The following is a 19,752-nucleotide window of genomic DNA, read 5'->3' as shown; positions in this document are numbered from 1 at the left end:
TGTGGACGTTGGGAAATTAGTAATGTCTGTTTGATATTAACGATTAAGATTGTGCCGTTGCTTTTGAAATCACTGGCCATGTTTAATCAGTTTTTATCGACAACCATACTCTGTCGTCTTTCTGTTCGTTTATTTTCTGTATAAAAATGTATAGTGAAAAACTTAACGAGTTACGTGTGATTGATGGTTTCAAGTTCCGTTTTCATCGCATAATGAAAAATGCCACAAAATTAAAACTTTAAATAATTTAACAAAATTTTAAAAACTTGCTTTTTTGCAAGACACAAATATTTTTAACCCCAACTAGCAATTTTTTGGTAGCTTATCCTAAGTCCTGAAAAAGGGGTGAAGTATATTTGTGTCCACAACTCACGAGGTTTTTATTTAAAAAAAGCTCTGTACGCAATTAGTATTATACTATTATGACAACGAAACTCGCGTCCGCAATTTTTATGTTACATAATATTGACCTGAATAATGTCCCATACATAGTGACCCATTTAGTGCGGTCCAGCCTTTAATAGCCGAATTCATATTTCATGTAAAAACGGCAATACTGGCATGCGTCTTCAATGAGTTATCGGCATCTGTCCATAAAATATGGTTACATTATTGGTACTTTTACCTATTTATTAATAATGGCAAAATAAATGTCAACAAAATTCGTACTCGCACGATTATAATATATTAGGGTATATAATATGAATAAGGCAATAACGCCAATAAAGCATACCTACGCGTTTAACAATACAAACATAGGTAATACAAAGCTATCAATTATCATATTATTAAGGAAAAAGGGTAAATTTATTATTATAATTATTTTAGTTTCATAAACTAAATTCATTAAATATAAAAAAGTTTACGGGTTTGGAGGTAGGGGGTTTTGTCATAGGCGCACATAGAGGGGTGCTTGAACCCACGTTTCAAACTAGCACCCCCAATTTCATTTCAGTATTTCACAAATCATTTTTAAATTATTGTGGGTTTATTGGTTCGGAATTTTTTTTTCCATGCCAATTAAATGATAACTGTTCACGAATTACCGATTAAAACAGTATTGGTGTGAATTCACGGAACTAATACTGGAGTAGTCGGTGGTGTGGAATGCACATTTCAGTGTTTCAGCTTTTGTCAATATGCAGCAATGATATTATTATAGAAAATTATACTATCTTAGGGATTACGGTTGGGTACGAAATCTTCTATTTATAACTTTGGTTATTACTTGATTTTTACTAATATATTTATTTAATCTGCGGGCTACGCTGAATTGAATAAATTCGGAATGACAAATATTATTAAAAGGATGCTACACACGCATGTGTGGTCTCCGTTTTACAAATGTAAAACATAGTAAAAATGGTTTTGCGTGGATAAGAACCACTATGGCTAAACTTATAGTTCATGTTATGCAACCAAATGTTCCTACTAGGAAGAAGAGAACATAGACTGTGTAACATTGTTTTTAATTTTTCGATACCTATCACAAATACGAAAAAAGTTCTCATAGTTTAAAAATAAAAGTAGTACAGTAAAATGGGGTAACTTTGATAATTTTTTACTGTTTTATGACAATTTCATTTTTTATTATATGGATAAATTCTGTAGTGTTAACGATAAAACTCTCAAAATTAAATATTAGTTACAACTAGTTCAATATTTTAACGTTTTAATTTTTAAAATTCTGAAATTATCTTTTGAGATATCAATATTTTTTAATATGCTATCAAAGTAACACAACGGGCAATTTCGATACCTATATTTCTTAATGTGATATCAAAGTAACCCCATTTTATGAAAAAAAAATTTAATTATCATGGTACTCTGGTGAATAAAAAATATATGGGTATCAAAGTTACCCCGCGAAATCAAAGTTAGGTACCCCATTCTAATTAAAAATTTAAAGCTAATGTAATGCAGTTAGTTATAGTATTAGGATTAAGGGGGGTGTGAGGGACAAAGCCCCCCATGGACATGTGTAACATAAACTATTCCAGCACCCCCTAAATTCACACCCAATGTGCGCCTATGTGAGGGGCTCGGCTCACGGCTCGCGTCAGATATTATAATAATTAGTGTAATAATACGTGAAAATAATTAATTACAAAATTTTGGAAACGTGAATTTGGCAACATCACATAAAATATTCTATGCTCAATCGTGCTTTACCGCCCGCCGCGGAAAACTGATTTTTTTCATCTTCGGTATGTCCAATATCGCGTATAATATAAAAATATTGTGCACCGGTAAAACCACATCTCACGAAGACCGACCGAATGACTGACTGACTGAACGTTTTTTACTGTATTTTTTATGATAAAAATGTATATACATGATGATACGATATCATTATGATGCCAGTTGCAGTTGTATATTATAATAATAAGGTATTAGTATTTATCGGCTGTGCGATGCGCATTGTTGTACGCAGTCCTCGGCGCGGGTTTATTATGTTATTCTTTATTATATTGCGTCTATGCAGGGTAAGTATACATTTCAAAATATTATTGTTATTAGGTATTTTGTAATCGACCGAAACGTACAGCACGTTATGATTAACGGGAAACGGTTTTTTTTTATTATTCGTTGAGTAGTGAAAATAGGTGGATGTCTTTCCCGCGGTATTTTATAATAAGTATATTATTTGTCGCACGCAAGTACCTACGCGACGACAACCGACGACACCTCCTCATCCGTGTGCTGCAGACGCTGCTCGGACTTTGAGAGTTCAATTGACGACGACGTGCAATATTATTTTACATTATTATTATTCTAAATTATTAGTATTGTATGCGCGCTGTCGAGATCTATTTGTATCGTATGTAGTTGGCGCCGACAACTCGTACAGTACAACTGGACTTATGAGAAAATATAGAATAATAAATACATTTAAAGTCCGGGTATGTCTTTACGGGTATTTGGACGTTTCCTCACCAAAGATATTAGAGGTACTGGACGTTTCCCCCTTGGACTGAAATATTTCCCCCTGAATCAATATATTTTTTTCCACATAATAATATGTTGGAAAACAGGTTCATTTGTTTTATACCTGAAATATACGATCATTCATATTATCGGCATCTATCCACAATCATCATTCACGTTATATGGATTTATTAGTTATTATCCAATTAAATGATTGATAAACAAAGGTTATCGTTATGTGAAAGCATTATTGAATTATATTTATATATTAATTTAACAATTATTTAATAAAAAATCTCGTAAACAGCACATTTATTTATTTGCATTTGTAATTTGTATATTATTGTTTAATATTTTTTTAAACATTTATATTGGTGAATTTTGTATTGGCAATAGTGTTATTATGGCGTATTGAATTATATTTATATATTAATCAGGGTATTAATATAAAATTTGTTTAATAAACAATAATAATAATTTAATAATTAAACTTAAATTTTGTTGTCAGGGAGGAAGCTATGGGGGGAAACGTCCTAGAATCGTCTTTACGCACGTAGTATCAAACAGTCGACAGCATACAATCAAGATGACGCATAAGGGTGGTTGTCGATTGATGATTCGATTTAAACACTAGACGTTGTCGGAGCCGACTTATGGTGCTAACAAATATGATAAAACTTAAAAAAGCTCGAAAACAAACTCCCGTGACCCATTGAAAGCGATCGACGCAACAACCGTACGAATACTGAACACCTACTAAAATATACTAATCGACGTCTTTTTTGACTTGCGTGCGGCCACCGCGGCGGTACGTAACTAAAGTTAAATCACATAATAATAATGTGATAGAAAATAAATTATTGATGGGTTCGGGTATAACAACACCGATAACCGGCATCGGGTTGGCAGAGTAGCCGAGAATATAGGGAACAATTATTATTATTATTATGACGCCTCACAATTATATTATTATGGGCAGTTTTGTCGACTTTCACGTGACCGCAAAAAAAATAAAAAACAGAAAACAAAAAAGGATTCCGACCCGACGATGAGCGGCGTGCCGGTGTGGTATAAGTATATATATTAATAATATTATTGCAGACGAGAAACCGGCACGTATTTTATTTCGCACGAATACGATTTCGATGAAACTGCAGTGATTCATCTCGTCGTATGACACCGTGTATTGTATTGACACAACGACGACGAGTATACCTATATATTAATGTAGCGATAAAAAATATAATATATATATAAATAAGGATAACGCGTGTGTCGATTTGTTTTCTATTTTCCGATGCCCGATATAATATTATACTCCTCGCACATATTCATAGTTTTGGTAAATTGTCAATTATTTGCTTTCCCGTCGTACCCTTTCTCGTATAACTATGCGTGTCATAAAGACGCGTGTTATTATATATTAGTCGATACTTACGAGACTGCACGCACTTTTCAAATAAATACGAATACGATAAATTATGTGGAAAATAGTACGAATATAAATATTTAAATTTAATAAAATATCTGTCCAGTACAGTTATTGGTTACAGTTGTCAGTTTATATACTGTGTATTGATTATCAATCGTCATATTTATTAACAATCATATTCATATTTATTGACATTATACTTATAGTATCGTGGTGAATACATTTGGTCAATGCATATTTACAATATGTTTATCTATACAGTAAAAAGGCATGGTAAGTAAAGTTATGTTTAAGAATAAATATACATTTTATGTGCTTAACGCTTGTATATAGAGTGTAGTAACCAATGACACCACACCATAATTAGGGCTCATCATTTAGGTAGGTACCTACTTATTATTTTTATTTTTTTAACTTAATTTATAGATATAATATACCTATTTATACTATGTTTAATATTATTATTTTTCTATTATTTATTAGGTATTGCTGTCAACATGTATAATAAATCCTTGACACGCATTTTTTATTTGAACAAATTAGTCATGAGGTCGTACCAAATTTCAATCTTTATAAAAAGTTACGTAAAAATGTATTGGTGAGCCGAATTATAATCATATATCTATGAAATATTATTTGATTCTATTATTACATCCTAATTTGAGTATAGTTTTTTTTCGAACCTCGAATTTTAATTATAAATATTCCCACGAAGGCTTTTTTAAATAGGTATCATTAAGTACGTAATTTATAATGGAAGATTTTAAGAGTTATTATGTCGCTGTTTTTGCTATAGATTATCCGCGATAATGCTAATTGCACACTTTCAGTTTACGATCGTCGATCATAAAACGTAAATATAATATTTATATTAATATTAAATATTTATAGCTATTATTTTTATTTACATAATATAATTGAACTGCATTATTTAAAAAATTATTACGATTTACAGTTTTAATGTCATGAATATAATGTATTTAAATAAAATAAAATTTTCATTTGACCATGTAAAAAATATTTAAATTTGTTGGTTGTCTTTGATCTTACAATATTACCATCTATATTATGTTTGGTATTATGTCTGTACTCACGTATTGTATTAACTTCCATTTTTGTCAAATCATCTTCACCACTTATTATCGTATAATTGTGTTGCATACCTATTTATTGTTTATATACTTTATTATAACTATATATAACCATTAAAATCATAATGAGAAACTTTGTCTAAAGACTTTATGTAATGTATGTACTCGTAAATCGTCGTTGCACAATAATTAGTCAAATGTGCAAAAAAGATAATCGTTTGATTACCAACGATAATTGTAAAAATATATCGTCTTGATTTAGTGAGCGCGAGATCGAATATTATATGGGTCCCCGTGGCTATAATAAATAATAATATATTCGTATTAACTAATAAGCTAATAAATTATATGTGCAGCAGTGTGCAAATGTGTGCAATCCACAGCGCTGCAGGTCGGTGGGACATTGAGTTTTAACTTTAAGTAGCTTTGATTCGCAGTTTTCTTTTTCCGAATAAAAACGTTATATATTATATTGTAATATAACAAAAATACAATGCCGGAAAAATGAGCTGAGTGAAAACGCTGTTGAATATACTGCACCCAACGCTTAGAACAAGTTTCCCCGTTTCCGGGAGTAAAAAAACTATGCTCGAAATATTCACATGGAGGTATTATAATATAATATGTACTAAAATATTATACTTTGCAGTTGTACACCAGAAAAACATTGCCACAACAGGAAATCTCACGCGGTTTCCTGTAAAAATTAATACGCGGAAATTACACACACACACGGCAGGAAAAACAACATGAAAATATATTATAATAATAATATAATACACATCATACTTAATGCTCGTCCATTGTTGCACCGCTCACATCGTACCTAAACTCTTAAGTTATTACACAGGTAGGTTACATTTCATACGAAAAGTACATAATATTATGTGAGCATTTTATTGTTTCTCTCTCGGTTAATCCTCGGCGATGCCGCTGTTGCCTAAAGCTTCAGCTATTGTACGAGCATATATACCTTCATTTATTGTTTTATTATAATAATTATAATATTATATTCGTAACGATTTTTTTTTTACCCGGCTTTCTCGGGAACGACATCGCCCGCGGGAAGACGCTATTTTCCCGGGGCTGCATGAAATTATTATAATATTATAAAGTCGCGTTTGAACGTCGTCTGCTTCGCATAATAATAACAATAACGATGATAGGTATACGGGCATATGGCATAATGTCGTGTATATTGCGTGTCTCGGCGAGGGTATATAGGAAACCCGGGCGGGCGCCTACACGCGTAACTCAAATCTTCATCCATTATATTAATAATTAATAATAATATACACCAATTACTAAAATATGTATATAATATCATATTATTATTATTATATTATACGGCAGCGGTAGCCCACACACGAGCGTCGTGTAAGCTTAACCAACCATATAAGCGAGAGATCTCCGGTTTTTTTTATATAGACCGTCGTCGTTTGAGCGCGTAACTATATATCATATTATTGTCTATACTCCATAGAATTATTATTTGTTATTAGCCGGTAAGAAATCCGTATAATATATTATTATTACGTTTAGTGCACTCGTGAATTTTAAACGGTTCAGTGTACCTAAATCGTTTTTGAAATTATCTCAGATGAAATATATGACGTGTCGTAATATTATATAATAATATAAGTAATAAGTATATACGTATACATAATAATATATTAATATATTGTATAGATACAACTTCTTTAAAATATATTCCATATCTATATCCAGCTATATTATATTGATTTATACCATAATATATAATCGATAACATTTGGCAACACCATAAGTAGACCCCGTTATTCGATCTAGACTGGTTATAATATATAATATATAATATATAATATATAATATTCAAAAAATGTTTAGTGATATGTATAGGTCCTCGTGTATTATACAATATATTTATACACATATCGATATTATAATAATATATAATAAAATGTGACTGTTGGCACATCGAAACTTCTTAAAATACTTTTGAAAGTCGTCGCAAAAATGACTATATTATACGCATAATTACATACACTAATAATATATAAAATCACGTCTACAATACTAAATTGTTATAAAATAAATCAAGGACCCAAAACCACTTTCAGGGGTATAGCTCCTGCAGGAGACGTCTTGTATAATAATAGTTCAGAGGCAGATGTGGCCCACGGCATATAATATATTGTACCCAGGCACGTATACAGGGTGGTTTTGGGGGTCCACCCCTCTCCCCCCCGAAATCTACTATGAACCCCACAGAATTTTTTTTTGTGTACGTGCCTGAGTGTTCTTACATGCTTAACATGTCTGCTCGAGTCAGGAAAAATCGTTCTCATACAACGACGCGATCACAACTGCGCACACGGAAACATACGCTGTCTTCTTCCGGTCCCGTTTCCGACGGTGGCTGTGGTGCAAAGCGACGCGTACAAGTGTAACACATACGCGGGAAAAGGATAATACAACTGTGCGCGTGTGAAACGGAATGCCGAAAAAAATAATCGTGCGACGAACAAAAGACGTTTGTCGTTGTGAGAGGACGTAGTACACGGCGAACACGTGTTATCTATGTGCTCGTATCTCTGCGCACAACGCGCGTGTGAGTATAATAATAATAATAATAATATATACGATAAAGCCTATGACGGGAACACGTCGTATATAGTCATTAGTAATAAAAAGCGCGTTTTTTTTTTTTTGTGGAAAACATTTATTTTTTATTTTTTTACCTATCGGTTTCTATTAAAATCTGCATCGAATTTACGATCGGCAGGTATAGCCTATTACCACTTACTATAGGTATATACGGTATTATGGTATATCGCTTATTATTATTTTACACGAGTCGTAGCCTGCGGGTATGTATAAGCACGCAGATTAAATGAAAATTAATTAAATTTAATCTGAGTATAAGACGTATAATATATAGACACGGCTTAGCGAATATCACGAGTGTACGTCATTATTATTATGTTATCACACATTCACACTGAGTTTGGCAGCGTGCGTCTTTGTCTTTATACACAGTTTCTTGTTTCCGCGGCGTTTCGAATTTTTCCAGCAGATAATAATATTATGTGACGTAGGTAGAGTTATACGCCGGCCAAGCACTGTTCGACCGATGTCTGCAGCATTCGCTTTAGCCATTTTCGTGTGATTAAAAAAAATAAAACTGATCGAAACGCGATGTAATAAAAATGATAACAGAAAATCGCCATAATAAAATAGTAGAGCACGTCCATATTATATAATTGTGTACGAAATTAATTTGTTTCTGAAATCGGTATAATATTGCAGCGACGCATCCACAGATCGAGATAAACGCGATAAACGTCAAACGTTTGGCTAATGGTTGTACACGGAAATTTTGCACAATGTATAATATAATATTATAATAATTAATAGTCGACAGGATACGTACCTAAACATTATCATTATAATACAAGCGATCGCGTCAAAGTCGGTACTACTTAAGACTATTAGGTATATTATATTATTATTTTATTGTATATTTCACGATTGAATGCGATGCGTCGAAGTCAAAGGTCGACAAAACGAACAATAATTCGTCGCTACAATTTTTTAAAATAATATTATATGAATACGAACAGAAGAGCTGGGATACCAGGAACGGCTGGCTTACAATTATTATTATGCTAATATAATATAATATGTTGCAAACAAGAAAGAACAACCGTCAAGGAAAATATGAGGAAGACACAGTTAGCCTATAATATATTATAATATGCGAGAACGGGAGTGCGCATATAGAATAATAAAATATAACGTCGGGATTCTGTTTTCCTAAAAATTTACCTTCGTAAAAACTAAAAATATAATATTTATGTTACTATATACTTATATGTCCGCAGTCACGCGTGAGGTGCAGGCGTATAATTCTGGGACTGCGAATTCGGAAATAATATAATATTATGCAAACCTTACTACAACCTTAGCCATAGTCCGTTTTCACGGCGCCTCGACAAAATAGTTCGAAGCTACTGTTGCGAAAACAACACACTTCCTCGTTACTGCGCTATTTCATGATATTATATGTATACATTCGGCCGTATAGTTAAAGAAATCCTATCCACATATAAGTATATATAACACAATCAGCAATTATTATTTTCGAGCGGAAGTCGCACCACGCGAATCATATTATAGTAAAAACTTGTAAACGCGCATATATTATTGCGGACGAATTAAATGTGTGTATTATACACTTTCTGAAATCTGACCGATATTAATATACGAACGCGCGGTCTAGTTTATATTGCTGTTCCCTCGTCCGATGATCACGGACAATTAAATGTTCATATTATTATTATGATATGTACAGCGATACGGGTAGAACGACTCGAGCTATAGCTGCTGACTCAGAATTATTTGTAATCACATACTATTTTATTTTTCATTTCAGTTTTGAATAAATGTATTTGATCTCAATGTCACTGTTTTAGACTACGTTCGCAGTGATATTGTAATAATAAACGATAAACGATTAGTACACCGGACACAATGCACATATAAATTATAATCATAGGTATATATACCAATTATATTATCACAGATGACTATACAATATAGAGTCAGTCGTATAGAAGTATGTGACTATTAAATAGTAAATACGTAGTAAAGGTACCACGTTTTCTAGCTATGGACCGGGTGATGATGTATACTTTTACGGTCTTCGCGATTATCGATTTTGTCCACTATATATACGTGTGACGTGCTGTATTGAGTGGATAGATTTTTTATATTCACGTTCGATATCGTCGAACGAATACGGGAGTGTATTTAATACAACATATTATTATCTAATACCCATTAGTCATTACCCATGTCCTGTAGTGTAGTTACATGCAAGAATAGGCATTATAATACATTATTATTATTTCCCTATAGGCACTTAGCGCTTTCAACCGACGAGAAACGATCTGTCCACCTCCGATGTGCACACAATAATTTTATAGTACACTTTCAAGTTAGGGCTTGTCACATAGTACAGTATAATATATGCGGTGGCGACCAAGCGGTTTGATCCCAGAGTTCTCCCATTCCGATGACTTCAGCACGGCTTGCAAGAGAAGTCGTTTCGCCCAGAGTGTAATTGTGTAAATAATAATTTTAATAATAATAACACGCATATTATACAAGTTTCGTATAGATAATTCGGCTTGGTGGAATCGGCTCCTAAAAATCTTGCCGAGTTATATCGTTCAGGATAGTTGATAATATTTTTCTTTTCGTTTTACGATTTCCTCAATACACGCACGTTTCGTGATGACGTTTATAAACGACTGCTGAATGACCACCATCAATATGTTATTACGTATTGGCACGATCGCAATAATTATTAGATCGACTCAACTCCTACATTATAATATAATGTATAATATGTACCATTTGTCACACTGAAATGGTGTGATAAATATATGGGCATAAACGATATTGTCATTATTTTACATAGAGTGGTTGGAGTATGAATGTGCTTTTGTCGAAATGTCTTTATCGAATCATGATACGTTTTCACATTATAGTAATATTTTACACAAAAATACACAGGTGATTCACGATAACGATAGTTTAAACTTTTGTTAATATAGATATTTCATAACAGCATACGTTACATTCATAATCTAATGAGAATATAATATGTTTTATGTAATTATGTAGTCAATTTAACGAAACGTGTTGAAATTAGTTTTTCTAATGACAATTTTTGCTTTTCCCATTACGATTGCTTTCGAGGTTCATTTGGTTTCATCTGTACAACACCGTTCCACAATATTAATGGACCCACCACGTGTAACGGCCAAAACAAATAACAGACAATTAAAATTAAAATATGCACTTATTCACCGTTCAAGCAGAGACTATACTATAAAATATAAAATATAAATCCCGTTTAACATACGAATGAGTGTGTGTATATATGATCACGGTGTTTATGCACTAATAAACCTATATAAACACGCACTTCAAAATTAAAATATTCTACGTTCAGATTTCATTTCAATATTGGATATATAATTCCTCTTAAGTTTTTATGGTAAAAATCTCGTGATTCCGGAGAGAACGTGCTTATTAATACCAAACATTCGTTTTACGTATCCTTCGATTTGAATATTTGATCACAGCTTTATTTTCAAACAAATATATTATTATTAAAATATTCAACAGATTTTTTTTCTATAACTATGATAGTGATTGCAAAAAGTTAAAACGACCGTAATTTTCTGTAGTAAAATTAGATTATAGTACCTAATCTAATCATGTGTTGTGTATTTGCTTACATATTGCACTTTCGAGAAACATAATATAAATGGAATATATGTAGGTACTTTTGGTTATTTTTTATTTTTAAATTTAAACAATACGAACGCGTGATTTGTAAAACATGTTTTTTAGAAGTTATTAGAACATATTATAAAGCTTTATTGAACAATAATATTTTATTTTTAATGTTCCGTATTGTTATAGACAGTTTATATTTTTATTTACTTCAATATGATTTATAATAATATAAATCATAAATGTATGTGGGCAATTATATTATAATAATAATTTGTAGTATTCGTTTACGAAATTATTGAACATTGCAGTGTTTTTTTCCAGATTTCTTTTAGATCAATATCAGCGAAAAACAACCATAAACATTATTTATACAAGCATTATTTTATTGTTAACGTACAACATATAAGCAGATGTTACATAAGTCAATTTTATTTTAAATTAGTGTTTTAGTATTTTTTTAGTAGGTAATTCTTTCAAATATCAAAGCATGAACAAAAATGTCGATATATTATAGTGGACAGCTTTACATTTATCTTTTGAATTGATGTTTGCGACAGTTTAATTTTCCGTCTTACTCAATGTTTCCACTTTTTTTTTGACATGACTATAAATATTAAAATCAAAAACGCGTCAAACACCCGCGCTGTCGTAACAAACGTTTATTATATAGACAAATAAAAATTAGATATCATTACAAACATTCGACACTGTACACATTATATACATTGAACACTTTTAAGTTCATAAATCATAAATAAATCAATATGACCGTATAGGAGCTAGAGAGATTGACATTTAAAAATAATGCAGGTCTAGGTCATACATAATCGTACCAAAGCTGAAAGTTATTAAGACGCTCGGACGATGAGGGCGTGGACAAAAAAATTGTCCAAGATCGTAGTCACGCGGCCCTATTCCCCTAAAATTCCGATACCGATACGGCCCGTGCCAATACGAATATATTATATTATTATAACATAATGTTATGATGATGATAATAATATTATTGCAATAATTCCCGTTATATAGGTAGGGCGTGCCCGCGTGTGATATAATATATAACATAATGTATTTCGCAGCATGCGTGAACTATATAACATTATAGTGATCACCGCGCATACGATTATGCACGTAGATTTAAATTTTTTATCAAACAATTTGAATAATAATAAAAAAGTTTTGACAAATCTACCACGCGACTAACCGGTTTGCAGCTGGGTTTAACGATTTTTGCACACGTTCGTTCTCGAACTGCGAACAGATTTAAATATCTACTTATACCTTCGTATTAAAAAAGTAAAACAGTTAAAACCGTTACGCACTGCACGTTGCCGTTGCACACACACGCGCGCGTGGTTACATATTATTAATATATTATTTTATTTTACTCAAATCGAGAAAACAAGCTCAAGATCGTGCCGTGGGGCTTGTAACCATTGCGGAACGTAACTGCAGTGCATATAGTATACACGAACATAAACCGAAATAATTAACAAAACCAGAAACCGTTTAAGACCGAAATACCGTTGATACTAAAATCATAATCATAACCACGTTTTTATTCCCGCTTTTATACCCGAGCCCAAGCAAATTGTTTTTTTTCTAATAAAATAAATTAATGACCTCAAGTGGCATCTGCAATATATTATTTTTATTGCAAAATATATTCAGTCAGCTTTGAAAGTCTTGTTGAAATAATATGCCGTTAGAGTATTTTTAATACATTATGATTTATGATATTTAGAAATTACTATACCTTGGAGAAAAAATATATTTTTGACCGTGCGTACCTATATATTATATTAAATAGCGACGGACAATGAGATCTAATAGTCTAATACTATGCAAATTGTCATTACAATACATCTCTACAAAAATATTGTGTTTTTGTCGAGTTCTACCTAATAGCTCTTTGTTAAAAGCTAAATAAATAAAATAAGCAATCTGAAAAATATTGGTCAACGTGTAGATCTAGTTAAAAAAAAATTAACAATACCACTACACAATTTTATACACGTTCATTGTTATGAGGCGGTATCAGTATCTTATGCGCATTTGTTGTTGTCTTCGTCTTACGAGTGCGTTATATGGACAATTTATATTCAACAGTTCTCGTTTAACTTCAATAGTTTTAGTATTCAAGATTCGAATGAATTTACCTATTATATTAAACTTAAAGGTTACAACATTTTATCTTTTTTTTCAATATTTTATGAGGCACATTATAAGTGTATAAAATATAACAATTAAAAAATTAAAATATCGAAAAAAAACCTAAAATAAACCACAGAAAATATTGTTAAGTACCTTTATATATTATGTTTAATAATAGGTGAATGCTCTCCATTATTACGTGATATAGGTATACAAGTATACAACTGTACGAAATCGATATTTTACTCGATACTGTCATGCTCATGCAGTGTATCAAATAATATTATGCAGAATAGGTCGGGTAACGATGTATAATATTATATTCATCGCGCACACGTACGTGACATCGAAACGAAAAAGATTTGAACGATCAGTCATACCTGTCGCATTGTTTGGGGCGCTCTTCTGGGAAACAGGTTGCCGATGTCTCCCACTCGGCGCTACCCGATTATGGTCACTCGGACGGTTTCCAGTTATTAGATGTACGCACCGCGAGGAGCAGTTTTCGTCTGGCCAGTCACAAACGGATGCGACAACGACATAACAATATCATGGAGTAGGTACTGAAGAAGTATACAGCATTGTTGTAATTTTCTAGACAACAACTATTGGAATGAGCTGGTTAATGTACAGTGGTCAGACGATAATCCATTTGGCCGATTATGTTTTGCTAAACGATATTTTTCACGAAAGATTTGTCCGTCTCCATTACCCGGTATGTACCGTGTGCACATGCATAAAACACCTGTAGGATAATTTAAGACTTTTTATCACGTTTAGTTTGTACTTTGTATGACGCGTATGGGTATGGCTCGGTATAGGCTCTTTGTATACGTATTTCCGTGTCGTGTATATATTATTATGCCTCTCGCGATGGTTATCGTTTCATCGTTTCACTCTTTATCATTCGAGTTTCTTATGACAAAATACAGTATTGTGAAGAGTTGTAGTTTCGCGCACTCACGATTATATTAAAATATAGTAAGGTACAAGTGCGTGTTTAGGTATACTGTTTATAGCCCAGCCCTGCCACTATACCTATCGTTCTCGTGTCTGAATCATGTAACTTTTCCTGGTTCCTAATTTGAAGGGCGGCGTGGTGTTTTATTTATCGTCGTTAAACATATATATATATATATATATATATATATATATATATATGTATCACTTTACCATGTATTTTTTCGTGATTACGTAAAAACCTTTAATTTGAAATTAAGTTGGTAAACAACAAAAAAAAGTAGTCAACTGTTGCAATTGAATCATTGCAATTTGCAGATTATAATATTGGTCATTATATTACAATATTGTATTGTATGGCTGTAGTGATGCATATCGCATACGACATAACGCAATCATCGTTATTACTGATTAATAATAATATTGCCATTAAACATTTAAAAGATTATTTAACGTTTATTTCGATAAGTCAATGTATCAATGTATGTATTGTGATAATAATATCTTACCGAGAAATAAAGTTTCTAAGAAATACGTGTGTTTCTAATAATGCTTTATTATCTCAATAAAAACTATTCCGTCGTGCATAATATCGTAGTGGTGTGTGGACTGTGGAGACGAAGAATTTAGAAGATTATAAATAAAAAAATCGACACTGCAATGTAAAATAACTAGAAAAATATTAATAATTAAGTACACCATACGCATACAGTTACAATAAATATATTATGCAATGTACGTTATAAACTAATAATCATATTATTGTAATATTCGATATTTATTTGAAATCAATAATTCGCTTGATAAGTTGATTAATTATATTTATAGGCTTACTATTATAATATATACGTAGTATTTTTTACAGCATTTTAAAATATGTAATTCCACTCAGAAAACACAATAAAACTTCGGTTTATAGAGATAGTCACATAACCCATAAGTCATATTATCTGAGGAGTGACAACAATAAAAATTGTCTTATTATAGTAGTACACACAATTATACACAACACATTTTGTTTAGAATATTTTTATTGCGTGTTTAAATCCTAATATTTAGGTATAAACTACTATGAAGAAAACCAGACTTACGTACAAAATCGATGATCTGTTCGATACTTCGATCGTTCTGTACCACAATAATTATTATGCATGATGATGGTGTACCATGGTTTCCACCAATATGTCCAATGTCCATATATATGTATATAAGTATACCAAAATATAGTAGGAAAATGTATTATTCTTATGAAATATAGTTTTATTACGATTTCAAATATTTTAATAAATTACTTTTCCATAAGTCCTGCTATTGATTAATAATAATTCAAAACAGCTCGTGATAAAAATTCACTCAAAACTAATCACGTTAAAAATGTTTATTATGAAACGTTCATAATAAAAGGCACGACAGTTTCGACCTAGATTAATAACAATAACAAAGTTGCTGAAATTATTGTTTCAGAAAAATGTGAGAAAATCAGCATGTGCGTATAGTGTAGTCGATTTATTAATTTGAAAGTGCACTTATAACTGCAATAACAATTAATGGAATCATATTGGATGCCATTTTATTGGTTAATATATTATCCGACTGACACAGCTTGATTCATATTATATATTTCATTTCAACTATTATCGTACATAGACTGATTGCGAAAAAATACTTGATACCAATAAAATTGCCATTTACTAAAATTATACTAAGTATCTATTAAAATTAAAAAGTTTGTGGTGCTTGTATACTGCAGAATAAAGCAATTTTAATTAAAATCACATCAATATCGTATTTATTCCGAGCACGATCGCTTCATGACAATGGTTGAGATGTCATTTTAATTTTAGAACTGAACTCTCTTCCCGTAGCCCTAAGGTATGTATAACTATTTGGGTGAATAGAAATCTCCGATAAAATGAAATTCCAGACAGTGTCACGGAATGTCACTTTATAGTTACATTGGACCTCTTACACGTAAAACACAATAAAATGGTGACATTTTCAGAGACTTGAATCAAGATGCATGGATCAAAATATTTTGACTGCGTCTGACTGCGTCTGGCGTCTGATTTTCATGCAAGATGCACGTTATATTCTTCTGTGTCTATACAGGGAGAGAACAAAATATTCCAAATGGTGTTTACCAACGTTTTTTTTTCTTATATAACATCTATTTTATCGGTATATATAGTTATACAGTGTTGTGCGGTATATTCTTAAAGTATAACTAGTAAGTATAAGCTGTCGTTGTCGGGGCAACGAGATTAAAATCATTTCCAACGTGTCCCGCCACGCATCGGTACAAATATACATATATATATAGGTACCTTTACTCAGCTAGATATTCTATTGGTAAGTATAACAATAATATATATTATTATATTAGTATACCTGTTCTTCGGGTGTTGGGGTCGTTGGCGAGGAATGCAACGAGGACAGGTTCTCCGCGTGTTTGACTTGAGTACAGGACGATTCTCTTATCGTGAACTTGCAGGCAATATCTCAAGGAATAATGGAAATTTAAAAATTTTTTTTTTAATGATTTTAAATACATACAATGTTGCATTAATTTTCCGTAACTGTCAGTTTTAGTTCTTCAAATTTAATAAAAATAACACATTTCCTGAGATATTTTCTAATTTATGATAAGAGAATCCCCCTGTATATTGTGTAAGTATATCGTATATGTATAATTATTATGAGCAGGGATTTCGGTGGTGTCAAGTTTCACATTTTTCTTATTATACATCACAATAGATATGGACTACGGTGGCTAATGTATGATTGTGATATTCAAATGCTTATCGAGATTTGAGATTAATAAAAAATTTTCAATTGGGTAGATGAGCGGTAAGCGCGGTGCATGTTTCTCTACGCGTGTATGCAACATATTTTGTAATGAACACGCTTTTTTTAGGACTTCACTATGGTGCGTCTGGTAATCGGTAAAAAAGACCAAGGACAAAAAAAAAACACTCGAAAAAAGATGTGTCTAATACTCTTATGTAATATTAGACTCTTTTTTTTATTCTTAAAAGTTCCAAAAATCCGAATTTAAATAAATTCATTATTGAAGGAATAATGGGGGTAAGATTGGTTGTTGAATCACCCTGTATCAATTATAAAATATGTAGTGCACTAGTGATAAAATTTCTGAAATTCAATAATTATAAATAAGCCTTCACGATGTGTTTATTTTTTATAGAGAAGGCAGAACTAATAACAATTTCCTGAATTTGCAAATATATCTAAATCTCAAATATTATAGCATACTGTATAATATGGTATTATTACGTTTACGTATGATATAATATTAGATATTATACCTAATATTATAGTACATTAGCACCTATCAGTGGCGTATCCAGGGCCTTAAGGGGTTGTACCCCTCCATCCCCCCGAAAAAAATTCTGGATACTCCACTGGTATCTATACAATTCATTTGAATATTTTAGAAATATTTATACCTATTAACATCACCAAGAGTCCCTATAATATTGTATTATCATGAAAATGTATTACATTGCATGCGTTGTAATATTTTTGTTTCTCCTGAAAATGTTACTTTTTTGAGATACGACGTATTAGTCGCCCATTTACGAATATTAGATTTTCATTAATTGCATGCATGTATTAATCAATTCAAAATTCGTATGGCATAGGTGTAAATGCGATGGGAACCGGAAAGTGTCTTAGCAGGTTGTAATAGTATAAATATATGAATCACCGCATAGTACTTATACACGTCTCATAGGACGTATTATTATCATTATTTCCGATAAAACGCATACATTATACACTGCAGTATTATAGACTGCACGAAGGTTACAGCGCATTTGTTGTTCGTTTGCGCGTAGCCCCATGGCGACAATATCATGGCAGTTTGTGAGTCATGCCGCAACTCTGGCGACGGAAGACGTCCGCGTCAGTTAATAGAATATTATTGTTTTTAACAGTATTTTCATAATTTTTTACGACATAGTATTATTATATTAGGAATAGATAAATATACAAAGACGACAACATCATTAACAACAATAATAATATTATAATAAATTATAATCTCCCTCAAACTTGCGAAAGCCTCATCCTTGAATCTTTCGTTTTATATCCATGTACACTAAATAATAATGCTTAATGTGTATTCAATAACACTCCTTTAATGTAGGCACTGTTTACGCCGAAATATTGCAAGGCGACTTTTAAAACATTGAGTGTAATCTTTTTAAGTACAATCCCTCACGACTCAATTGGTATGTATAGGTAAAGATAAAAAAATTAAACGAGTTGAGCTTAAATAAATAAAACGTATACTTATACTACCCAAACAAGAGTTTTAATACACGTAATGTTATAGGTACCTATATTATTACTTATTATGTAATAATATTTAATAAAAATGCCAGTTTCATTGGTCTTACAGTAATAATAAAGTAAATAATAGTAAAATAATAGAATCATTGATGTTTAAACTTGTTATTAATACGTCTTGAATTGCCACGAATGAAGTTTCATTTCACAATTTGCTGGTGTGTGACGTGTATTGGTTAATAAATATTATCTAATATAAGTCAATTAACGTATATTTATATATTTAATTAATATATTTGACCAAATTGTGTACATTGTATTATTATTTCGTCAAGTTTAAAAAAATAAAAAATTTTTTTTAAAAAACATGCTTTTCTTAATACTACTTAATACATAAACGAAAAAGTTGAAAATAAACTTACTTTTAAAACAATTTCTTAATGAAACTTCAAGGTTATCAAGATATTACTAAAAGTGTTTCTAAAATGTATTTGTTGCAAAATTTTAAAAACTTGTGAATTACAAAAAACGAAATGCATGGGGCACTTATGATAAGTTCTATGTAAAGTCACTCTACAACTGAATCAT

General features: G+C 31.5%; 1 protein-coding gene across 2 annotated transcripts in view; it reads right to left on the bottom strand.

The window, feature by feature from the left end:
• Window positions 1-19,752, bottom strand: part of LOC100159627 — a 42,151-nt gene that overhangs the window by 18,623 nt on the left and 3,776 nt on the right. Inside the window, exon 2 of one of the 2 annotated variants that reach the window (XM_016805820.2) lies at window positions 14,277-14,641. The exons of the other annotated variant lie outside the window; for it this stretch is intronic. Coding sequence (XP_016661309.1) covers window positions 14,277-14,285 — 9 coding nt within the window. The 5' untranslated portion in view covers window positions 14,286-14,641. The remainder of the gene's footprint in view (window positions 1-14,276; window positions 14,642-19,752) is intronic. 2 annotated transcript variants of the gene reach the window in all.

This window comes from Acyrthosiphon pisum, chromosome A1 (genome assembly GCF_005508785.2).
Source record: "Acyrthosiphon pisum isolate AL4f chromosome A1, pea_aphid_22Mar2018_4r6ur, whole genome shotgun sequence".
NCBI classification, from domain to species: Eukaryota; Metazoa; Arthropoda; class Insecta; order Hemiptera; family Aphididae; genus Acyrthosiphon; species Acyrthosiphon pisum.
Note: the sequence above shows the minus strand (reverse complement) of the source record. Positions and strands in the feature narration are given on the sequence as shown.